Genomic DNA, 26,766 nt, shown 5'->3' on the forward strand with positions numbered 1-26,766 from the left:
CCCCCCCAGGGCTCCCATTCCCGCACACACACACACACCCCCCCCCAGGGCTCCCATTCCCGCACACACACACACACACACACACCCCCCAGGGCTCCCATTCCCGCACCCACACACACACACACAGCCCCCAGGGCTCCCATTCCCGCACCCACACACACACACCCACCCCCAGGGCTCCCATTCCCGCACCCACACACACCCACCCACCCCCAGGGCTCCCGTTCCCGCACCTACACACACACCCGCAGGGCTCCCATTCCCGCACCCACACACACACACCCCCAGGGCTCCCATTCCCGCACCCACACACACCCCTCCCAGGCTCCCATTCTCATACACACACACCCCTCCCAGGCTCCCATTCTCATACACACACACCCCTCCCAGGCTCCCATTCTCATACACACACACCCCTCCCAGGCTCCCATTCTCATACACACACACCCCTCCCAGGCTCCCATTCTCATACACACACACCCCTCCCAGGCTCCCATTCTCATACACACACACCCCCCCGCTCCCATTCTCATACACACACAACCCCAGCTCCCATTCTCTTACACACACCCCCAGGCTCCCATATTAACCCTGTGGCCAGTCTTTTTTTCCACACAGTAGTTGCCTCATGGTCCGGGGAGCTCTGTGAGAATTTCTCACACTTTTCCTCATGGAATTTTTTAAAGTTTATCTTCAATTCTTCCCCGTCCCGGGGACCTCCATCGCACACCGACTCCTCCAAAGCGTCGGTAAGTCAGTACCGCGTTTTTTGTGGTCTGTTCCTGGCGGTGTACTTTTCGGTGCCCGGTCACCGACCGCGCACTGCCCCCCTCTTTTCAACATGGCGACCATTTTCCATAAATGCCCCGAGTGTCAGAGGACTATGTCCATAACGGACCCGCATGATGTCTGTGTATTGTGCCTTGGGCCTTCCCACGACATCCTTCAGTTTCAGAGTTGTGGACAGATGACCCCCAAAGGCCAGCGCACCCAACTGGAGAAGATGGAGTGCTTGTTTGGCTCTAAGCACTCATCTCTCTCGAGCCCAGGGCAGGGGGCTCCAAGTCAAGGGGGTCCATCTTCCTCGGACCCCTCTCATCAATGCCCCACCAGAAAGACAGAGGAGTAGGTGACTATCCATCACAGATGTCAACCCATTCCAGGAATTCTTCGTCATAGTCCTCAGCCCCGAAGAAGGACCGAGCCAAGCACCATGAGAAACATCGCCACCAGTACCGTCAAGCCACCTCCGAAGAGGTTCCTCTGGAACCTAGACCCCGTCTGTCCCGGTGTGGAGCCTGAGCGATCAAACAGTACTCAAGGCAGAGCTCTCTGCCCTACTGCAGCCCAGAGCCGTAGAACCAGTTCCCTGGACGCAGCGGGAAGGAGGGTTCTACTTCCAGTACTTTCTAATCCCGATGAAGACTGGCAGCCTACGTCCTATCATGCTCCTTCGAGTCTTAAACAGGTACCTCCGCAAGGAGCAGTTCAGAATGGTTTCCTTGGGCACCATGCTCCCGCTTCTACAACAAGGGGATTGGCTCTGCTCTCCGGACCTACAATAGCTTACACCCATAGTGCGATAAGAACATGCCATACTGGGTTAGACCAAGGGTCCATCAAGCCCAGCATCCTGTTTCCAACAGTGGCCAATCCAGGCCATAAGAACCTGGCAAGTACCCAAAAACTAAGTCCATTCCATGTTACCATTGCTAGTAATAGCAGTGGTTATTATCTAAGTCAACTTAATAGCAAGTAATGGACTTCTCGTCCAAGAACTTATCCAATCCTTTTTTAAACACAGCAATACTAACTGCACTAACCACATCCTCTGGCAACAAATTCCAGAATTTAATTGTACGTTGAGTGAAAAAGAACTTTCTCCGATTAGTTTTAAATGTGCCACATGCTAACTTCATGGAGTGCCCCCTAGTCTATTATCCGAAAAGAGTAAAAAAACGATTCACATCTACCCGTTCTAGACCTCGCATGATTTTAAACACCTCTATAATATCCCCCCTCTGCCATCTCTTCTCCAAGTTGAACAGTCCTAATCTCTTGTCTTTCCTCATAGGGGAGCTGTTCCATTGCCTTTATCATTTTGGTAGCCCTTCTCTGTACCTTCTCCATTGCAATTATATCTTTTTTGAGATGCGGCAACCAGAATTGTACACAATATTCAAGTTGCGGTCTCACCATGGAGCGATAGAGGCATGGTGACATTTTATTCACCATTCCCTTTCTAATAATTCCCAACATTCTGTTTGCTTTTTTGACTGCCGCAGCACACTGAACTGATAATTTCAATGTGTTATCCACTAAGACGTCTAGATCTCTTTCTTGATTAGTAGCACTTAATATGGAACCTAACATTGTGTAACTATAGCATGGGTTATTTTTCCCTATATGCATCACCTTGCACTTGTCCACATTAAATTTCATCTGCCATTTAAATGCCCAATTTTCCAGCCTCACAAGATCTTCCTGCAATTTATCACAATCTGCTTGTGATTTAACTACTCCGAACAATTTTGTATCATCTGCAAATTTGATTACCTCACGCGTCGTATTTCTTTCCAGATCATTTATAAATATATTGAAAAGTAAGGGTCCCAGTACAGATCCCTGAGGCACTCCACTGCAAAAATTGTCCATTTAATCCTACTCTGTTTCCTGTCTTTTAGCCACTTTGTAATCCACGAAAGGACATCGCCACCTATCCCGTGACTTTTTACTTTTCCTAGAAGCCTCTCATGAGGAACTTTGTCAAATGCCTTCTGAAAATCCAAGTACACTACATCTATCGGTTCACCTTTATCCATATGTTTAACAACTCCTTCAAAAAAGCAAAGCAGATTTGTGAGGCAAGACTTGCCTTGGGTAAAGCCATGCTGACTTTGCTCCATTAAACCATGTCTTTCTATATGTTCTGTGATTTTGATGTTTAGAACACTTTCCACTATTTTTCCTGGCACTGAAGTCAGGCTAAATATGGGGGTTACATTAGCTGTCCTCCAGTCTTCAGGTACAATGGATGATTTTAATGATAGGTTACAAATTTTTACTAATAGGTTTGAAATTTCATTTTTCAGTTCCTTCAGAACTCAAGGGTGTATACCATCCAGTCCAGGTGATTTATTACTCTTCAGTTTATCAATCAGGTCTACCACATCTTCTAGGTTCACCATGATTTGGTTCAATCCATCTGAATCGTTACCCATGAAATCCTTCTCCAGTACGGGTACCTCCCCAACATCCTCTTCAGTAAACACCGAAGAAAAGAAATCATTTAATCTTTCCACGATGGCCTTATCTTCTCTAAGTGCCCCTTTAACTCCTCGCTCATCTAACGGTCTAACTGACTCCCTCACAGGCTTTCTGCTTCGGATATATTTAAAAAAGTTTTTACTGTGAGTTTTTGCCTCTATGGCCAACTTGTTTTCAAATTCTCTCTTAGCTTGTCTTATCAATGTCTTACATTTAACTTGCCAACATTTATGCATTTTCCTATTTTCCTCTGTTGGATCCTTCTTCCAATTTTTGAATGAAGATCTTTTGGCTAAAATAGCTTCTTTCACCTCCCCTTTTAACCATGCTGGTAATAGTTTTCCCTGCTTTCCACCTTTCTTAATGTGTGGAATACATCTGGATTGTGCTTCTAGGATAGTATGTTTTTAACAATGTCCACGCCTCTTGCACACTTTTTACTTTTGTAGCTGCCCCTTTCAGTATTTTTCTAACTTTTTTTCTCATTTTATCAGTTTCCCTTTTGAAAGTTTAGCACGAGAGCCTCTTCATCGCACATACCTGTGATTTGTGGTAGGACACAGTCACTTCCAGTACAGAGTACTGTCATTTGGACTCGCCTCAGCACCCCGAGTGTTCACCAAGTGTTTGGCAGGCGTGGCAGCACAGTTGCGATGCTAAGGCATCCATGTCTTCCCATATCTGAACGATTGGCTCCTCAGAAGCCAATCCAGAAGGAGCACTCCACTCCCTCCATCTCACCATACAACTGCTCCAGTCGTTGGGTTTTCTGATAAATTACCCAAAATCCCATTTACTCCATCCCACCAGCTGTCCTTCATCAGAGCAGACCTGGACACCACCATAGCCAGGGTGTTCCTCCCCAGAGAACGCACAACCACACTGTCCAGCCTGGCCCACCGGACAGTCTCTGTCATCTACTCCTCATGTTGCTGGGACATATGGTATCAACAGTCCACATCACCCCAATGGCCCAACTTGCCATGAGAGTAACACAGTGGACCCTGAGATCTCAGTGGTCCCAAGCCACTCAACAACTCTCAGCCGTCCAGATAAACAGCCAGCTTCAACAATTCCTCGCTTGGTGGACACAGGAGTCCAACCTTCGCAGGGGACTACCCTTCCCAGCCACTGGAAGCTCAGGTGATGTTGACCACAGACGCCTCCAGCCTAGGCTGGGGAGCCCATGGCAGCGGACTGCAAACACAGGGAGTGTGGACCAAAGCCGAGGCGGCCCACCAGATCAATTTCCTGGAACTCCGGGCGATACGGTATGCCCTCTACACATTCCAGGACTGCCTATCCAACAAGGTCAACTTGATTCAGACAGACAGACAGCTAGGTAGCCATGTGGTAGCTAAACAAACAGGGGGGCACAAGCTCTTACCTGCACTGCCAGGAGGCAGCGCAGATCTGGGCCTGGGCTCTGTCGCACTCCTTGCTACTGTGAGCCACCTACCTGGCATGCACATTTTTGGGTGCTGGTTGGCCTATTTTCCGGGGCAGCCTGTAGCTTGCTATTCACCCATACCTGAGGACTACCATCCTGCTTGTCCTGGGAGAAAACAGAATTGCTTACCTGTAATAGGTGTTCTCCCAGGACAGCAGCATGTTAGTCCTCGCAAAACCCACCCGCCACCCCGCGGAGATGGGTTCGTCTACGGTTTATTTTCTGCTCGTACTTTTTGCTTTAAAATGAGACTGAAGGGGAACACTGTGAGGGCCACAGAGTTAGTAGCATGCTAGGCATGCTCAGTGTACCAGTCAAAGTTCTAGAAACTTTGACAAAAGTGTTCCGTGACAGGGCTCCATCTGATGTCACCCATATGTGAGGACTAACATCCTGCTGATTGGGAGAATACCTGTTACAGGCAAGCAATTCTGCTTTCTCACCCCCAGGCTTCCATTCTCACCCACACTTCCGTTCTCTCACACACCCCCCTAATCCCCAGGCTCCCATTCTCACCACCCCACACATTCAAGCTCTCATTCTCAGCCCCCCCGCCCCACACACACACACGTGGCATTTTTATAAGGCATAGCCAAACTACTACTTTTGCTGTCTCAGATACAGGATCCCGCAACAACCTTGCAGCTCCAGCTCTCCTCTTCACAGTCGCAGGGTTGGGATTCCATGACGGCCTTGCTAATCGGTATCAGACAGCCCAAAGAGGGTAGGCCTGAGACCAAAATGGGCGGGCCATGTCCCAGCCATGGCTATGCCACTGAATGGAGATAAATTAGTGCTATGTAATCAGAAGAACGTTCCAGATTCCAAAAAAAAATGTATTTTCTTTTCTGAATTCTAGAGAACTACATACCTTATGGAAGCAACTCACCTTAGCTATCTTTTTAGTCAACCAAAATGGGAATGCTACATTAAAACAGTCGTCCTGATCTCTGCATAGCACAACCGTGAGCAATTGTTATAGTAAACATTTTCCTTGACTGTGATGCAAACAGCAGCTGTAGCTCCTATACAGGAAGGGCTGAGATATCATAAAAACCCAATAGCTTCTAATGCTTTGCTTCTGAGTGAAAAATTAATTCCTCTGTATTCTAGGAAAAGCCTTTAGCTAAGTTTTCTTTTACATGATTCCTTTTAAAATACCCCACTGTTGTACAGTGATGTCAGAAACTAGTCCTTATAGGACACCAACAGAAGAGAAAAACCATAGAAATAAAGCTACTAGTTCCTTTATCCTGCTACACCAGCCCAGTTCAGAAGTATGGTTTATCTCCCCCTAACAGCAGATAGAGGCAAAAAACACTTTTCCATGACATTATCACCTATGCTTATGTGTGGTGCAGCCCAAAGCAGGTGTTCCAGCAAATGGTAGGTCATACTGGTGTTGCAGCAGGATAATTTTCCCAAACTGATTTTCCTTTCTTGTCCTGGTGCAGTGATTTAGACAAGACTGCTTGGCAATGCTCTTGCCTATTTTGTGCAATCTATGGGCCAGGCATCTGGTTCTCCAGGCTAGGGAGTCATTAGCAGCTCCTAGCCCAAGAAGGGGCTTGCTTAGTCTGCTAGAGCAAAGGTTCCCAAACTTGTCCTGGGGGACCCCCCAGACAGTCAAGATATCCACAATGAATATGCATGACAAATTTGCATACAATGGAGGCACTGCATGCAAATCTACCTCATGCATATTCATTGTGGATATTGCAGTGAAAAATGTTTAGCAAAGGACAACAGGAAAATAGAGACAGTGTATTTCTCATGAACAAAAGCCTTTATTTCTTATGCGCATAAGGAAGTCAGCCTCTTAGGCTTATGAGCAGACTTCCTTATGCGATAAGAAATAAAGGCTTTTGTTCATGAGAAATACACTGTCTCAATTTATTATCACAATATCCTGAAAACCTGACTAGCTGGGGCTCCCCCCCAGGTCAGGTTTGGGAACCTCTGTGCAAGAGGATCCTTCTCAGCTTATATCCCTCCCACCCCTCACTCCTCCTCCTCCTCTTAAAAATGTTGACCCAAAAAAAAGGAAACTTCAGAGAAAGCTTAGAGCCTTGCCTTGGATTAGGCCTGCTGGAAGCAAGTTCCTGCATAGAAAGGGGACAAGTCTTGACTCCAGGACTCCGAGCTTTGCTTCTGTTGCTGTGACGATCCTATGGCAGATCAAGGCCATTGTGAGAGCCAGACTCTATCCACTCCACTGGTACAGTTTGCACCTCTTGTTAGGAGCAGGGGGAAGTTCAAGAGAGCTATTTAAGACCATCTCCACCCCTCCCCAAGTGTTTCTCTGGCAGCGGCTGATCCAGAGGTTGGGTGCTGCAGGGCCATTCGCAGGTCCTGTACTTGATATGCACACAATGCCGGACTTCTGAATGTCCTGCCATTTCAGCAGGAACTGCTGCCATTTTGAATATAGATCACAATTATGCTTAGCTGCAGAATCGATTTGGTGGACCTCTGGAATTGTCCCTGGGAGGAGATTCTGCTACTGATGTGATAGGGGTGCCAAATTGTTTGCCTTAAAATGATTTTTTCCTGGAATTCTGTTATCACAACCAGGCCATCTGTGCGCTTGAGTCCTGGTGGAAGGGATGGGAATCAGCCAGCACCACAAGACAGGTCAAGCCTTTCTCCTGCACATCACTTGCCCTCAAAAGCAGACTAAATTGATCCTTGAGAATTCTGGTGCTGATGAAACATTGCCTTAGGAGCATCCATTGGCAGATTCAGAATTTTGACTCAGGCAGATGTAGAATTCTGGAGGATGGTAAAGTCCTTTCAGAAGGCAAGGATGACAGTCATCTACTTATTCCACAGGATGCAGTATCATCCTTAATTTCTCAAGTGGAGAACTGAGAGGAGAGGATCACCTTGCTGGTGGCTGAAAGGAATCAGCAAGTTTTTGCTTGGGACATTGTCTTTTTTAAAAGTATTGGGGCAAAGTTAACTATTTGGGAATATTATTTAGTGTGTTTGTGTTTTTAATAGTCAGTAAGGCAGCGAATGAACAGAAGTTAGACTTTGTATTTTTAAATAGTCAGTCAGTAAGGCAGCTAGTAAACAGTATTTAGAGTGTTTGTATATTAAAAACAAAAAAAAAAGGAAAAAAGCCAGAAGCTAGAAATAAGCTAGGAGCAGTGTATACCCAAGTAAAAAGGTTGAAAAGTTCAGTTCAGTTACTCGCCTTGGAAAGGTGTTGAGGTAGTGTGATTTGGTTTGATTAGGTACCAACATTTGTAAATCAAGAGAGCAGTGAGTCACTCTGGCTGAATAACTGAAGTTAGACTGTTTGTATTTCCCAACTCACCCACAGCTCATCCTTTAATTTATAGGCAGGTGGCACGTACAAAAAAAACCAAAATAAAACACACTTATTGAGAGTTTGATCATTCCCCTGTAGGCCACTACTCAACATATAGTGAATTCACTAATACATTTAAAGGACATTAAACACATTCCTACTCCCATAGTAACCTAAAACCTAAGTAGGAACTGAACAAATTTGAGATGAAGGCAGCAGTCCAGCAGCAAGAGGGGGGCTTCCCAGTCTTTTGCATCGAGTGTCACACGTATGATTTTTTACCCACCGGTGAGAAATTGTACATATGCATGCGATGCAAAGAGCTCCTGGCACTCAGAAAATGAGTCCGATCTCTGGAGGCTAGAGTGGCAGACCTAGAGGAGCTGAGGCAGACAGAGGTATATAGGTGAGACCTTCAGGGATTTAGTAGCCAAGTCCCAACTTCAGACTGGCAGCCCTGGTGCTGCCTTGGAGGAAGAAGGTCTCATGATTGGAGAGCATCAACCTGGTGCAGCCGAAAAGGATCCTGTAGCAAAGACCTGCTCTCCAGATGATGCACTGTCCTTTCGCACCGAGGATATCTCCCCAAGATCTACTGCCCAGGAGGGAAGGGTTAGGTCGGTGTCAAAGTTGGTGATTCAATTATTAGGAATGTAGACAGCCAGGTGGCTGGTGGGCATGAGGATCGCCTGGTAACATGCCTACCTGGTGCAAAGGTGGCTGACCGCACGCATCACCTAGATAGGATTTTAGACAGTGCTGGGGAGGAGCCAACTGTCATGGTACATGTGAGCACCAATGACATAGGAAAATGTGGGGAGGTAGGTTCTGGAAGCAAAATTTAGGCTCTTAGGTAGAAAGCTTAAATCCAGAACCCTCCAGGGTAGCATTCTCTGAAATGCTCCCTGTTCCACCCGCAGGTCACCAACGGCAGGCAGAGCTCCGGAGTCTCAAGGCGTAGATGAGACGATTGCGCAAGGAAGAGGGATTCAGTTTTTTTAGGAACTGGGGTACCTTTTAGGGAAGGGGGAGTCTCTTCCAAAGGGATGGGCTCCACCTTAACCAGGGTAGAACCAGACTGCTGGTGCTAACCTTTAAAAAGGAGATACAGCAGCTTTTAAACTAGAACAAAGGGGAAAGCAGACAGTCGCTCAGCAGCGCATGGTTCGGAGAGAGGTATCTTCAAAGGATACTAATGATGCATTAGAATTAGGGCATCCCGATAGTGAGGTTCCAATAATAAGAAAAGTAGTCCAAGTGCCTGTAACTAAAAACTCACCTGAGCTAAAAAATTCTAACTTATCCCTATCAATTAAAAAGCAGAATGAAAATAAAAACAAAAAACAAACTTTGAAATGTTTGTATGCTAATGCCAGAAGTCTAAGAAGTAAGATGGGAGAATTAGAATGTATAGCAGTGAATGATCATCACTAGAAAAAGACCAAAATACCTCTTTTTTAACTTCACATTGAATGAACGTTAATCGTTTAATTCACTTTCAATCAATGACCTCATATCCGGCAATATTTGGTCGGAGCCTTAGAGTATTGAGTATACCAACTGGTAAGTAGTATATATCGCACTACCACTCAATATTATAATCATCGGTCATTCAATTGCTTTTTTGCATTTTTTGTGTCATATCCCCTTAAATTGTGTCAGTTCACCTTAATAAAATGTTGATATTTAAAGACATGGCCCTATGAAGAAGGTGAAAAACCGAAACACGGACCGTGTCGGGCATTTACTATCCTCACGGCATAGAGTCGAACGGTTTCTTCATACACGTCATAAAAATAAGCTAAGTAGCGACATGATAATGAAATGTCTACAATTCAAAGCTAAGTAGCGATATGACAAAGAAATGTCTTTAAATATCAACATTTTATTAAGGTGAACTGACACAATTTAAGGGGATATGACACAAAAAATGCAAAAAAGCAATTGAATGACCGATGATTATAATATTAAGTGGTAGTGCGATATATACTACTTACCAGTCGGTATACTCAATACTCTAAGGCTCTGACCAAATATTGCCGGATATGAGGTCATTGATTGAAAGTGAATTAAACGATTAACGTTCATTCAATGTGAAGATAAAAAAGAGGTATTTTGGTCTTTTTCTAGTGATGGTATAGTATTGACTAAAACCTCGAAAAAAATACTTTTGAGAAGTTTTTCCATCTGTAGCAGTGAATGATGACAGACTTAATTGGCATCTCAGACACATGGTGGAAGGAGGATAACAAATGAGATAAAGTTTGTCCCCTGCTATGGCACTATCACAATGATAGAGAGGAGAAACATGGGGGGGGGGGTGCTTTATGTCCAGGATGTAATAGAATCCAATAGGATAGGATAAGGATCCTGCAAGAGACTAAATACACAATAGAATCTTTATGGGTAGAAATCCCATTTGTGTAGGGTAAAAGTATATTTATAGGTATATATTCTACCGTCCACCTGGCCAAAATAATGAAATGGATGATGAAATACTAAGAAAAATTAGGGAAGCTAATCAAATTGGTAGTGCAGTAATAGGAGATTTCAATTACTCCAATACTGACTGGGTCAATGTAACATCAGGACATGATAGAGAGTTAAAGTTCCTGGATGGAATAAATGACAGCTTTAGGGAGCAATTGGTTCAGGAACAGACAAGAGAGGAAGCTATTTTAGATCTATTTCTTAGTGAAGCTCAGGATTTGGTGAGAGGTAACTGCAATGGGGCCACTTGGCAATACTGATCATAATGATCAAATATGAATTAACTGGAAGGGGGACAATAAGTAAAATCCATGGCTCTAGCACTAAACTTTCAAAAGGGAAGATTTGAGAAAATGAGAAAAATTAAAAAAAAAACTGAAAGATACAGCTACAAAAGTTGAGCGTACAACAGGCATGAACTGCAGTCCAGATTTATTCCATGCATTAAAAAAGCTGGCAAGACGCCAAACGATTGCTGGTATTGTTAAAAGGTGAGGTGAAGGAGGCTATTTTAACCAAAAAAAATCTTCTTCAAATATTGGAAGAAGGATCCATCTGAAGAAAAATTGAAAAAAGTGAAAGCATTGGCAATTTAAATGTAAAACATTGATGAGACAGGCTAAAAGATAATTTGAAAAGAAGTTGGCCATAGAGGCAAAACAAAAAGCAAAAAAATGTTTTAAATATATCCAAAGTAGGAAGGCTGTGAGGGAGTCTGTTGGACCATTAGACGATTGAGGGGTTAAAGGGCACTTAGGGAAGATAAAGCCATTGTGGAAAAACTAAATGAATTCTTTGCTTCGGTGTTTGCTGAGGTCCACCTGGCCAAATCATGGAGAACCTGGAAGTTGCAGTAGGCCAGATGTTGGGGAGTTACCCGTTCTGGAGACGATTTTCAAGGGTGACTGTTCAAAGTCATGGGATAAGTGGATTACAAACTGGTTAAAGAGACAGTAAACAGAGTACAATTAACTGGTCTATTTTCACAGTGAAAAAAGGTAAATAGTGGAGTGCCTCGGGGATCTATACTTAGACCAGTGCTTTTTAATATATTTAGCAATGATCTGGAAAGAGGTTTCGACAAGTAAGGTGATCAAATTTGCAGATGACAAATTATTCAGAGAAATTAAATCACTAGCAAATTGTGATAAATTGCCGGAGGACTTTGACAGACTGGAAGAATGGGTGTCCATATGGCAGATGAAATATAATATGGACAAGTGCAAGGTGATGCATACAGGGGAAGAATAACCCTCACTGTAGCTACACAATGTTAGGTTCCATTTTAGGAGTTACAACCCAGGAAAAAAGAAGATCTGGGTGTCCTAGTTGATATTACATTGAAACTGTCAGCTCAATGTGCTGTAGCGGTCAAAAAAAAGCAAACAATGTTACGAATTATTAGGAAGGGAATGGCAAACAAAACAGATATCATCATGCCTCTGTATCACACAATGTTAGACCGTACCTTGAATACTGTGTGCAATTCTGGTCGCCGCATCTCAAAAAAAAGATAGTTGCACTGGAGAAAGTATAGAGGAGGTCAACCAAAATGATAAAGGGCATGGAACAGCTCCCCTATGAGGAAAGGCTAAAGAGGTTAGGGCTATTCAGCTTGGAGAAGAGATGGCTGAGGGGGATATGATAAGAGGTCTACAAAATCATGAAAGGATTTGAAATGGTAAATGTGAAACATTTACTCTTTCAGATAATTCAATGATTATGGGGCACTTCAAGAAGTTAGTAACATTTAAAACAAATTGGAAAAAATTCTCTCTCACTCACACAATTAAGCTCTGGAATTTGTTGCCAAAGGATGTGGTTAAGGTAGTTAATGTAGCTGGATTTAAAAAAAAGGTTTGGATAAGTTCCTGGAGGAGAAGTTCGTAAACTGATATTATTCAATAGGGAACAGCCATTGCACGTAGCCAGCATTAGTAGCATGGGTTCTGTTTAAGGTTTGAGTACTTTCCAGGTACTTTGTCTTGGATTGGTCACTGTTGGAGACAGGATAGTGTGCTTGATTAACCCTTGGTCTGACCCAGTATGGCATATCTATGCTTTTATAAGTATGATTGAGATAGATTTGCATACACTGCCTCCACTGCAGGTAAATTTATCTCATGCATAATCACTATAGATATCCTGGAAACCTGACTGGCTGGGGGTCCCTCAGGACAGGTTTGGAACCACTGAAGTAGACCAATGGGGCACTCATGAAATGGATCTTTTGGCAACTCACAAGATTGCAAAGGTGTGCCAATTCTTCAGTCAACACAAGAAGTTCAGTTCTGAAAGGCAAAGAAAGACCTACAATGGGCAAAGGGGGAACTCTTGCATGCATTTCCTCCCTGGCTTCTGATAGGAAGAACTTGGGGGGGGGGGGGGGGAGGAGGAGGAGGAGTTATGAGTCATTCTAGCAGCTCCATATTGGCCAAGAAGACCTTGGTACAAGAATCTGATAAGTTTGTAACCTTATCTTCTGCTGCGAGTCCCAGGAGATCTTTTAATTCTCAGTCTGTTGCTCATGGAAGACCCCCTCTCCATTTTACCATTTTATCTTATAGCCTGATCAGACAGGAAGGAAACCTCTTCAGGAATAAGCAAATCTTGCTTACCTGTAACAGGTGTTCTCATAGGACAACAGGATGTTAGTCCTCACATATGGGTGACGTCGGTGGACGGAGCCCTGTTACGGAAAACTTTTCTGTCAAAGTTTCTATAAAGCTTTGACTGACACTGGCACACTGTGCACTGAGCATGCTCAGCCTGCAATTATCCCTGTGACCACAGGTGTCTCCCCTCAGTCTCATCTTATAGCAAAAGCGCAAGCGAACTAAAATAATAAAATGTATGTAGACCCAACTCCGCGGGGTGGCGGGTGGGTTTCGTGAGGACCAACATCCTGCTGTCCTGTGAGAACACCTGTTACAGGTAAGCAACATTTGCTTTCTCACAGGACAAGCAGGATGGTAGTCCTCACATATGGGTGAGTACGTGCTGAGGATGCCCGAGGAGAGTGCACCAAATGCACCCAAAGACGTGCAAAGGTGTGCAACGACGGGAGTGGAATTTGGTAAGGAGGGCATCCTAAACCCTTAACGGGTTGGTGGAAGGATGCTGGGTAGTTAAACCGAAAAGAAGATGAGTAGACGGACTGGCCAAACATGGAAGCATGCCGGCCAGTCTTATCTAAGCAATAATGGGCTGCGAAGGTATGGAGAGCGCTCTAGGTTGCAGCCTTACAAATATGTACAAGCGGCACCGGCCGAAGGTGAGCTATTGAGGCTGGTACGGCCCTAACAGAGTGTGGTTACACACAGTGTTGTAGTGAAATGCCTGCTTGTTGGTAGGAAAAAGATACAGACCGTCAATTAGGAGGAAAAGGTCTGTTTGCCCACTGGAACTCGCAGCTTGTCTTTTGCCACAGAAGGAAAGAGTTAGGTGGAATTCCTATGGAGTATAGTGCGATCTAGATAGAATGCAAGTACATGAGTCGGGAGGAGGAGCTTTGCTTACTTTTTTCCTACCTGCCAGAAGCGGATACCGGGGGTGAGTGCTGTATTGCCCCGACGGCTCAATTTCATCTCCGCCTGCATTTTCCTGTCTGAGGGGGGCGGTGCTGAGGAGGCGGGACCCGGCCCTCGGACTTTTAAATTTCAACAGTGCTGCGGCGCGCAGCAGAGCCGGCGCGCTTCTAAAGCCGCGCGCGCTTAAGGGGCACGCAGCTAAGCAGGGCTTTGCCAGGCTTCGCTGGAATTTGCTGGAAGGCTGGGACTTATACTGGATAGAAATTGCTTTATGTTGATTATTTTCTCTCTCTCTTTTATGGCTCCATAGAAGTGATAATTATAGGATTAATTGATTTCCTAAGTAGAGCATTAACCACCCCAATACTTTTTCCTAAATATATTTCCTTTGAAAGGATGCCACACACAAAAAGGAAGGCTAAATTAAGGCCTCCCAGTGAGGTGGCAGCAGTAGAAGTTAAACAAAAAACTGTACTGGATTGGTTAGATCCTCTAAATTCCCCAATAGGGCAGACCGCTGTAGGAGAGTCACTAGAACGAGGTGCCTCTCCTCAGGTCAATGAAATATCTCTGAGCCCTGGGGCACCGGCTCCGCCATCTCCTCCTGGAAGAGTGGGCCAGGAGGCCCAAGAAAAACCAGGGGTAAATCAGGAAGGTATAGCAAGTCTTTTGGAGATACAAGGAGTAAAAGATGTTCAGCTTAATGATTTGCATGGAATAGAGTATAAGTCACATGAGAATGTACATTTGAGTTTGTTACAAAGTCCAACTGAGTTGCCCATTGACTCAAGCACACCTAAAATAACTAATTCATCAAAAGATGGTTATCAGAATATAGAAGTGGTTATTAAAATCTAATACTTTATTGCCTAAACCAAATAATATAACAATGGAAAGTCTTTGGAACTGTTTAGTGAAATTAGATTCATCAATAAATAAGCTGACAGAGGTAGTAATGAGAACCTCTAATTCCTCGGTAGTAAATGCGGCTGAGCTAGACAAGCAGAAAGAGGTAGTAGATAAAATGGAGGAAAAAAATCATTCAGGTAGAAAAAGTTCAATGTGAACAGATTGTGGAGAGTGTAGAGGTAAGCAAAAGATTAGAAAAATTGGAAAATATGGTAAGATCACTGAATATAAGAGTTAACAATTTTTCCAATCATAAAGAAATTAAATCCTACAGAACTATTAGGAATTATTTACTACAAATTTTAAAAATACCAGAGAATTGTCTACCAGTCATAGTAAGGGCGTAAGAAAAAGGAGACAGGACAAAAACAAAAGGAAGTAAGCGATAAAGTATTGGAGAATGTTAGTACATCTATAGATTTATCAGATTTACTTCAGAAATGAGTTAGAAGTTAAAACAAGGGGCACATTGTTAGTTCAATTAGCTTTTTCAACAGATAAAGACAACATCATGAGGTCCTTTTTTCCGGAACAGAACAATTACTTTTATGGCCAAAGGTTTGGATTTTCCCTGACCTTATTAAAATCACACAGGCTCGCAGGAAGGATTTCCTTCGATATAGAGAGAAAGTATTAGAAAAAGAAGGTAGTTTTAAACTGATATATCCATGTAAATGCAGTGTAAAGCTGAATGATTGCAGTTATTTATTTTTAGATCCAATTGATTTAAAAAACCTTCTTGAAATTTAATGACCAGTATAGAAAATGTATGAGAGGATCTATAATGCTTAGTTTTCTATAAGTAATCGTTCAATTATAAATGGCTGTCACTTCTAATTTCCTTATGATATTATTGATTGATGATAGGAAGGTGACTATGTAATTGTTACAATTTATCACAGTCAATCTAGATAATCATGTGTTAATTTGTTGTTATCACTGAAACAATAAATAAAGAATTCAAAATAAAGAATGCAAGTACACTATTACTGTCCAAGGAGTGGAAAACCCTCTCGCCCTGGTGAGAGAGAGGTGTTGGGAAAAAGTGGGCAGAATATATTCTGAGTAAGGTGAGATGCTGATTCTACCTTAAGAAGGATATGAAGTTGAATACGTAAGACCACTCGGTCACGGAGGAACGCAGGGTCGGGTGAGTATGTAACAAGGTGTGGAACTCACTGACCCTGTTGACAGAAGTGATGACTACAAGGGAAAGAATTTCCCATGCCAGACTGTTAAGTGAGAGGAATGGAAAGGTTCGAACGGGGAACGTATGAGTCTTGTAAGCACCAAATATAGGCCCCATTCCGTAACCAGTAAAAATAGAGGCTTAATCTGTGGATTACCCATGGTAAGCTGACTCAGAAGGGTTGATGAACCGTTAATCGGGTATCCCCACTCCCAAGCGGTATTGCCAGTTGGAACAGAGGTTGTACCCATGTGGAGGATGTCTGGGGAGCAGAATCAGAGGGAGTAAGAGAAAACAGTGGTGTAGAAAAAAAAGGGGAGGTCGGGTAAATCATTTTTTATGCGCCATGTTGTAAATCATGCCATTTTGAATGGTAAGATTATGTGTGGAAGGTTTTTGTGACGCTACCAGTACCTGAACATCTGTGAATCCATGATATGAGACTGACCTGTGAGAAGGCGAATTGGTTACTGGTGAGAGACTGAAAAGTATGGGAAAGCATATTGGTCTCGGCCAGGACGTGGGTCTGAGAAACAGTGAACCCTGTCCCGGTGCAGCATAATAAGAGTGCTGGCTATGAGAGACATCGAAAGAGACACATATAGAGGCCTTTGTTGCAGCAAAGGCGTCCATGGGAACGCCATTCCCATGTGTAGGAGGAGTAGAACCTGTCCACCGTATGGTTCGATTCAGACGCAGAGGGCAAGGTTGGTTGACCTCAGCGCTAGAAGATTTTTCTCGCTACACATGTAGTCTGAGACTATCAGAGATTGGAAACCTTTATGGAGAAGGTCTGCTAGTGCGCTCAGAAAGTGTTAGATAAGTGGCCCGGGGATGCATGGAGTGAGCAAGGGCCAAGGGTAGAGCTGCGCAGCTTCCTAGCAGAGCAGCTAAGAGGTTGTGCGTGCTTGTGTGTTGGAAATACCACATTGTCACTATGCTGTCTGTCTGTATGCACAAAGGTTTGTTGCAGAGGCAGTATTGTAAGGCATAAAGGCATAACTCAGGCTCGAAGCTCCAGGAAGTTGATTTGAAACTCTGCATGGAGCGGAATAGACGCAAATTGGGTTGAGAAGATGTTAGTTCGAACTCTGCAACCCTGAGTAAATGCCAAGCATGAGCAGGACCAGTCTAGGTTTTGGTTCTAGATCTGCAATATGGATCAGGACGAAAGCGGTTTTTTGAACAGCTTAGATCCACTTATAATTGAAATTTCACTAAATCTTACTCATAGCAAATCTGGACCTATGAGTAAAGTGATTGGTGAAAAAATCCCGTGGCCCAGAAATGAAAGGATTGAGGGCTGAGGTATGTTGTATGCGGTGCAGAGACATATAGGAATTTGTCAGAATGTCTGCGCGGTTGTTGAGACAGGAAGTTCGTTGTGACTGTGGTGTCCAGAAGTGTTCTATATGGGATTTATGGTAGTTAACAGCAATCCCAGGTAGTAGATTTATAGTGAGTCGTGAAGAAGATAGAGCTTCTTGCTTGTATTGACTGTTATGCAGCTGTCCATGCAAGGAAAAGCGTAAATGATGTTTTACTCCTTAGAGAAACAGCAGTCACTGCTAGTGATTTAATGAAATACCCAAGTTGCCGAAGCTGGAGCAACCGGCAGAGCTTGGGATTGTAATATTGTTGACTCACCATGAAGCACATAGAAAGATTAGAGGAGGAGCGCGGGCAACCCTACTTACTGTGGTATGGAAGTATGGTGACGAGAGACACCATTTTACCGGTCCCTTCTGAAGAAAGTTGATATTTCTGAGGTCCAGGATGGGTGGAGATTAACTACTTTCTGTTGAAAGAAAGAATAGTGAGATTAACGCCCCCCCCCCCCCCCCTGCGCTTTGTAGCATCCGGGGGGACTGTACCCTGAACCTTGGTACCAAGTGGGGTGGCTGCTCTGATATTGAAGCAGTGTTTGCTGGATCTTGTATTTAGCAGATCAGCGAATGCATCTGGGATTTCAGTCCTTAATTAGGAACCAGAAGCCAGAGTATTAATCACTACAGAGTCCCGTTGCTGACAACGGGAGGATGTCCTGATGCAATCCCAAATGATTGGTAGAGAGATTCTCTTGGTATTGTGTCCGACATAGCTGGCAATAGCGATGTGTGACACTAATAAGGTTCTTGGAAGACAAGACGACCTAGAACCTTTTGAACCGTATCGCACGATTTAGAGAAACAGGTCTCAATGGGATTGTCGCTGAAGTGGGATTAGAGTACTTACCATCCGTCGTGGATCGCAGAAGGACGAGCCGGTGAAGATCGATGGCTCCGTGGATTTCAGGAGGCATCGAGGGACAGCCTGAAGGACGTAAACATCCAACTCAACTCTGTAACCTGGTATGATGGCGCAGGTACAGAGGAGACAGGCCTGAGCGTGTCTGGCGCTACCACAGTTATTTGTGGAGGGTCAGAACCCCGCACCGGTGTTGGTGGGGAACGCCTCGGGTACAGGGGAGCCATTATGACTCATGAACCCGGCCCTCTTTGCAGCGGCTCGATCTATTGCGACGCCAGTGCAGAATTCCTCGGAACTCGGTACAGTCATTCTGGAGCACCAAGGACTGCCAGCACTGTGTGGAACAGGGGCGGTGGCAGTAGCAATGTTGCTCGGCCTGGGCATTCTCCAGCCCGGAGTAGGAGAGCACCGAGTCTTGGATGGCGTCGGTGGCGGATGGTCACCGTGCCGGTGACAATGAGTGCCATGGTGCTCGGCCAGGTCTTTTCCCCAGCACCAAGGTGGATGCCCTCGCTGTCTTGGATGGTGAATGATGACGGACTTTCAGCATGCCTGCACTTTTCCTGGCACTATGTAGTGTCATAGGCTGATACGGGGCTTTAATTAAGAACCCAAAGCAGGGAGCACTGTGTTTAGGCAAGGGCATTGCGTGTAGGTGCTATGTCAGTATTGACGGTATTGATGGCGGCATAGAACTGGCCTCGAGGGTATCGTCAAAAATATAGATGAAAAAAACGTCGATGGCCCAGGCACAGCAACAATAACAGTGACAGAGGCACCAACGGCATCGGCGTAGGTATCGACGGAATCAATGGCCAGAGATAGGAATGACCGTGGGCGGCTGATAGCGTCGATGGCACCAACCCGGACATCGACGGAACTGAATGGGCATCGATGGCACGACCCAGGCATCAATGGCACAGACAACACCAAGGTGTGCATCGATGGCATCCACCCGGGCATCGATGACATCGATGGAAAAATCAGTGCCATGGATGAAAACATTGATGGCACTGAAAGAATCGATGCGGGGATCGATGGCATTGATAGACCGCGGTGGGAGGAGTGTCGATGGCATCGAAAAAGGCAGGACGGCCTGGATGGGGGGTACCAACGGTTAGTGATGGGGCATAGGACTGCACGAAGGTACCGAGGTATGAATTCGAACAGAGGCCCTGGCGGCAACGGTAACTGTGAAAGTCCCTATCCCACTAGCGCTAATAACCAGGCAGAGGATCACAGGACACTCGCAGGCTATGTGGGGCTAACTGTGAAAACATAGGGAGAGGGAAGGCCGCTATTCGGTTGGTAGGCTGGGGAACCGTAGTGAGGTGACAGGAACAGACAGAAAAACAGTGCATAGTACTCACCGAGAGTCGATTAAATATACGCGAAGGGAGACCCGTGCAGGGAAAAAGCGTTTGTGAAGTAAAGGTTTAAGTGTATCCGTGATCCTTCAGAGAACCCAAATTAATCACAGGTTGTTACAGCGAGATCTATTCTCCAGATCTTCTAGCCGTTCGTCTTTCATTCTCACTGTCACTTTCAGCTCGGTAAGTTCCACCGTGACATTCTGAGTTGCATCTTGATTATCCGATACCCATTGTTCTATGTCCGTAAACCACGATTCATACACTGTCATTTTCTTGTTACTTCCTCAATCTTTTCCACTATCTTTTTAAACTCCGGTTCTGAAGCGTCCACCATCACAGCCGCCTTTAACGCCACAATCGCTGTTGTACTCGCAGCCAGACCTCCGGGGTATGAGAAGAATCAGTATTTTCCCTTCACCCTTCTTGGCCTTTGTCTTTGACAGAATTGCGCCAACATGCCATTTTCACTGCAGGCACTTTAGACACGTAATGTTCTTCTCTCCTTATTGCAGTGTTGAAAGCCAAAATAAGCCCTGGATGGGGGTGGATTGGGGCGTGAGGGATCAAAGCAAAGCAAGTCACATCCTACTTCACCCACTGCATCACATTATCTCTAACCCTCTAGAAATGGAAGAGGTGCTCTTGGGGATCAGAATAAGGCATTTTTGATGTGCTTGAGGAGACAGTTTAAGAAAATGTCAGATGCTTGTTCTATCGTTCCATCCCTATTTCACTCAAGTGGTGGAGGTGTAGTTTGTCTAAAAGGATCTTTTATTTAATTTTAAAAATCTATATTACCCACCCATCTACCATTCTGATTTTCAAGCTATTGTTTTCATGTTTCAAATACGGTTGTTTGTTCTAGTTTTTGTCATAGGAATACTGGCTTTGTTTGGGCTATACCACATGCAAGTACAGGAAAAAATTATGTTATCTGCTTCCATCTGCTAGTAGGGAAACACAAACCCATATATGTCTGGATTGGATTGGCGTAGCAGGATTCAAGGGAAAAAATTAGGTAACAAATTTTCCCTTAGCTACAAATCAAGTCAGCCACTAAAAAAAAAAAAAACCCAAAAACTATAAAATTTGTTGCAATACTTTCACTATGCATATTTTAAAATATACTTTTTCACTTGAACAGAGTATTGTATACCAATGAATATTGTTACTTCTTGGGTGAATGAGGAAAGACATTCCATATAGCGGCAGACTGTCAGTTCTGTAAACCAATAGAGAATAAAGAAAAAAAAGATTCATGACAAACATATGCTTCGCTACTCTTGCTAGCAGACTAATCAGCACCAAACCTACTAAATTATATTAGTAATCTTAGGCTGTGCTTACCGGAAAAGATTTAATTGACCACACAATTTCGCTGTTCTCTGGCAACCCATTTCACACTGCCCACTGTGGTTTTAAAACTTGGGCGAGTCAGCATCATTTGGAACTGAATGTGAATTTCTACATTGTTGGCAGTCGATCTGCGTTTGAACTGACTCTTGGCCTGGGGAGGAAGTGATGAGATTTTGATTACAGCTATTTTCCTGCAGCCACTTTTCCCTTGCTCACATTTCAATACACGCAAAACCCTCTCTCAAAACTGTAACTCTTAAGTTCCAAAACAAACTAAAACAGTGCACTGCAACAGTACATGTTTATTTGAATAAAAGTATCAAATTCATCCAACTATACCAAAACACAAAGCAAATCACTCCGTCATCCCAACAAACTAGTCAAAAGTGATTTAAATACATTGTATGATCTTTAGTCCACACAGTATAAACTTTTTTTCTTATTCAGGTATTCCTCTGACAGTGAAGCTTTCTCATGAGAATGAATTCATTATAATAGGGTGCAAAAATCCTGGCTGGAGAACAAGTAAATGTGCAGCTGGAGAAACAATGCTAGGCCACCACCTATCCAGGGGACATAGGTGGCAGGAGCCAATTATGGGCTTGCCTGAAGATTTGTATTCAGGTTTCTGGTTGGCAGGGCTTGGGGAGGATTGGAAAGTGGTGACCTCTTTGATGATTAAAAGAGGGCACTGAAGGGTTCAGTCTTGGAAAAGACTATTTGAGCAGCCCATTTCTCTCATATCTGTCCCCACTGGAGAAGAAAGTATAAGTGCTAAATGAATGTTTGTGTTATGTAGAGTGAGACCTGAAAAGCAGGAGGAATGCAAGCTTGCTTATTGTAAACATGGTTCTCTGTAGACAGCAGGATGAACAGACGGTGCTGAACAGATCCTGTTCTCCTTGCTCAAATAGCTTTTTGCCCTACTGAGCATGTGCTGAATTCCTACATGCATATGAGCCCCTCAATTGATTGCAGAACTTAGCTTTAGCTAGGTAGTCAACTCTCCAGGGAGATGGATGGGTAATAAGTATGGCTAATTCATCCTGTCTACAGAGAACCCAGTTTACATTAAGCACACTTGATTTCTCCATACACGTGGGGAGTCCCAAGCTGAGAACTGTAGCAGAACCCTTACTGAAAAAGCAACCCAGACACTTCTGTGGAGAGTGGACTACAAGGTGAACAGGCTGTGCAAAGCTGTTAGCCCAAAGTTACTGTTGCTTTTTGATGGATTCTCCAGACAGTAAAGGGACATAACAGTGTAAACTGATGACCAAGTTGCAGCTTTGCAAATGTCTGATTGTCATGGCTCATCTGTGAGCCATGCCTAAGTCTAATCTGAAGACCAGCCACAGCATAGCAATGTGCAATACAGTCCCACCAGCCAGTTGGGCAATTGCCCTTGGCAACTCTATTCCTAGTCTGTTAGGATCAAAAGAGACAAAAAGTTGAGAAGCCAGACAATGGGATTGGAGTTCTATAACGTGGGCAACACAATGGTTTGATTCAGATGAAATTACTAGACTTCTTTTGGCAGAAACTTGGGATGAATGTACAGCACCACTGTTATGGAAAAATTGCATGTACAGTGAGTAATAAACCAATGCCTGAAGCTCACAGACTCCTCTAGCTAATGTAATGGCTCCTAGGAATACTGCTTTCCAGGTGAGGAACTGCAAATGAGCTAACGGTTCATATAAAGCGGTTTCATTAGTTGTGCCAATACAACATTAAGATCCCATGGCACCAGCAGACGAAGTCTTGTATGCCACAAGCTTTTCATGAACTGACACTAAAGGATGTATTGATATCTTTCTCATCCACTTGAACATGGAAAGCCACAGGGGCACAGAGATGTACTTTGAGAGACAATGTACCAAGACCTGAGGAGAATAAGTATTGGAGAAACGCCTTTGATTCACACACAAATAGGTCCAAGGAGCTTACTTGACACCAAGATGAAAATCTTTTCTATTTAAAATTTTAAGTAGTTCTAGTTGAAGGCTTCCTGACAAAGATTACACTATCCTCAACTTCCTTGGATAATGACGACGTTGAGATTCACGAGCATTCAACATCCAAGCCATCAAGTTGAGAAAGGGAAGGTTAGGATGTCAGACTACTCTCCTTTTAAGTTAGCAAAGCCAGATCGGATCCCAGAGGAATCAGTAGGCTAATAAACAAATGAACGATGTAAGAGAACCACACTTGTCTGAGCCACACTGGAGCAATGAGGATCAGGCACACCAGGTCCTTGAGTGTTTTCTGTTCTCAAAGAAAGTGGTGGTGGGGGGGGAGAAGACCTACAGCAGATTTGAGTAGAAAAGTGGGCAGAGCGGATCTGACTTTGCTTCAAAGAATGGAGCAGCATTTTTCTGCTTTCCTATTGTCCTCTGATGCAAACAAATCAATCAGGCGGCCTCAGAGATCAAATAACTTGTTTGCACTATTTGATCTAGAAACCACTCGTGGGAATGAAACACACTGCTGAGGAAATCATGGGGAGTAGGTTGTTTGTTGAAAGGCTTTGTGGCTGCAAGTTATTCTCAAATTCTTATCATTCCTGGCAGATGGTCCATGACCCTGTGCCCCCTTGCTTGTTCATGTAGAACATTGGTACTTGGTTGTCAGTTCGGATCAGAACACTCTTTCCCAGAAAGAAGTGTGAAAAAACAAACACAATCTTGTTACTCCAGGAGACTGATCTTCCTATGCTGCTGCACTCAAGTTTTCCTCAGAACTTTTCATCTATTCAGAAGAACAGTTGTGAGAAAAACTGCAGAAGTTCTCTCTGTTGCTGCTGCACAGGTTTTGTAAATTGCTCAGGGTAAGTTACATGTGAACTGATCCTCTTACAGATCAGTAAAAAGCAGTTATATCTGAAATATCCAGTAAACCAGGTACAATTCAGTTTTAAAAAATGCACTCTATATAATAGAAAAATTATATAAGATGGCCATAATGAATATCTTTATTGTTTAGACTTACAGCATGATTCTAGCTCATGCAGGCCATGCGGAGAAATGTCAGAGAGCTTTAAAATACAAAAGAATGAAATTAACATTTCAGTTAGCCACTCTTTCAAATGGGAAGAAATCAGATAGTTCTTTAAGCAGCAATTTAGATCCCTCATAACACAAAATTTTCCTAAAACATAAGTTTAAATGGTCTCACATAGCACCACAAGACTCAAAGATTCCAATTAAAAAGTGTCAAATAGAAAAAGACAAGGATGATAGATAAGTGGCTACACAGTCTGATACCAAAGCTATGTCAGGCCAAAAACCTTCAGTTGTCTAAGGCACAGAGTAAAAGATTCTTGGCACAGAGATCTAAGCACATGTACCCGATGTCGAAATCAAAGTACTCTTCAGCATCAAAAATAGAGCACTTATCAAAAAATAAAAAGCACTACTGTGCTAATATACAAACTCCTCCCTTCAGCTCTGAACACATTAGAATTTGATTTAAACAATTTATATTCCACTGATCTTAAATCTTAGCAGATTACAATATACACAAAAATATTTGACAGCAATAATACATAATGAAACAGCAACTGATTACAAAAGTAGTAGTGAAAAACAATGAGAATGTCATGAGAAAAAAAAATATTCATTAACCAGCAAACCTAAGTTCTAGCGGGAAAAGCCAAAGAGGAAAAGGAGAAATTACAACTTACCTGATAACTTCCTTTCCTCTAAGAAAGGGCAGGTCAATCCCAACAAGTGGGTTATGCACCTCTGCCAGCAGATGGAGACGGAACAAAAACGGACATCACAGCTATATAGTCCCTCCCCATCAAACCGCCAGTATTCTCTGGCCACCCACATGAACGCATCTATTTCCTCCGATACCCTTTGACTCTTAGTTCTACCCTGATGATTAATGTAAGCCAGTCGTTGCATTGTTAGACAGTATCCGGACCGCCCAAGCCTCTAGCTGCAGGCCCGCCAACCAAACCGCTCGTGCCTCCAATCTGTTCATGTTCCACTGCTGCATTCCAGAACCCTTGCACCACCAACTCTTGATAGTGAGCCCCCCCCAGTGCTGGAGACTCGCATTTGTCACAAGTACCAACCAATCTGGCAGAATCAGGAAAATTCCCTTCCTGAGATGATCCACATGTAACCAATCCAACTGGGCTGTCACCGCTAATGGACGGAGCAGCTTCACCACCTAGTTCTGCATCTGCAGACTCCATCGGGAGAACAACGCATGCTGAAGAGGGCGCATATGTGCCCTCACCCAGGGAGCCACATTTTAAAGTGGCAGCCATCAACCCCAAGATCTGTAGATAAGACCACACAGTCGGACAAAGAGTTCCGCAGAGATTGAACTTGCAGCATCAACATGTGGATCCGAGACTCTGGCAGAAATACTCTACCCTGCCTTGTATCAAATCGAAACCTGAGATACTCCAGGGTCTAAGATGTCTGCATTTGCTTTTGGCCAGATTTACCACTCAGTCTAGTTCCTGTAGCAAGGAAACCACCCTGCGGGAAGCGCAAAGACACACTTCCACAATCTTGGCTCAAATCAACCAGTCATCCAGATAGGGGTGAACTAGAATACCCTCCTTGAAAAGGGCCGCCGCTACCACCACCATGACCTTGCAAAAGGTACTAGGCACTGTGGCTAGTCCAAAAGGCAAGGCCTGAAACTGGTGGTGATGATCCAGGATAGCAAATCGGAGGAACCGCTGATGTTTCTGCCAAATGGAAATATGCAGATACGCCTCCATCAGATCCACAGACATGAGGTACTCCCCAGCTCAAACAGATCCACTGTTTCCATCCTGAAATGCACAACTCGTAGATGTCGGCTGATGCCCTTGAGATCCAAAACCACTTTTTCTTCTTGGGCTCAATAAAATTAATGGATTAACGGCCCATACTTTGCTGCGATTCAGGAACGGGAATCACTGCTTTCAAATTCAACAGCTGTTGTAATATCACTTTCATTTCTACCCTCTTCTGAGGGGAGTTGCATGTAGACACCATGAAGGCATCTGGAGGAATGTGAAGGAATTCTAGAGCATACCCGTCCTGAATTACTTCAATAACCCATTGATCTGAAGTAATCCGGACCCACCTGTGATAAAAGCAGGATAGGTAACCATTTATCACCTGCACCACCAGGTGAGTCCACAAATATTCATTGGGAAGACAGAGGCTCCATGTCCAGATCCCGTATCCTTTCGAGCTTCCCAACAGCAAAAGTACAGAGAACTGCAGAAGGGATGGGACCTCTGGGAAGACCCTCACCTGTAAAGTCGAAAAACGTCAGTAGTCTCGAGAGCGGCCAGTCGCCCAAAAAGAACAGGCAACGGGTTTCTTGCCCTCTGGAAATCGAGAGACCTGGGTGTCTCCCCATATACTTGCCATTTTTTCCAATTCACTGCCAAACAAAAATGAGCTTTTAAAGGGCAGCTCAGTAAGACTGGATTTTGAAATAGTATCTGCGGACCAGTTGCACAGCCAGAGCTGCCACCTGGCTGCAATAACTAAATCAGTTCCTCTGGTGGCTGTGCGTACCAAGTCACAGCCCATATCAGTCAAGAAGGCGGCCCTCTGTTCTATCATAGGTCCGAGATCGGATCTAGCACCACTAGATTCTTTATAAAGAATCAA

The 26,766-nt window shown here is 44.1% G+C and overlaps 1 protein-coding gene across 1 annotated transcript in view; it reads right to left on the minus strand.

The window, feature by feature from the left end:
- Window positions 1-26,766, minus strand: part of LOC115098133 (AP-1 complex subunit mu-1-like) — a 237,217-nt gene that overhangs the window by 93,377 nt on the left and 117,074 nt on the right. The window contains 2 exon segments of the mRNA XM_029614489.1: window positions 21,122-21,163; window positions 21,165-21,281. Of these exon segments, the coding sequence (XP_029470349.1) occupies window positions 21,122-21,163; window positions 21,165-21,281 (159 nt within the window).

Source organism: Rhinatrema bivittatum, chromosome 8 (assembly GCF_901001135.1).
Source record: "Rhinatrema bivittatum chromosome 8, aRhiBiv1.1, whole genome shotgun sequence".
Lineage (NCBI taxonomy): Eukaryota > Metazoa > Chordata > Amphibia > Gymnophiona > Rhinatrematidae > Rhinatrema > Rhinatrema bivittatum.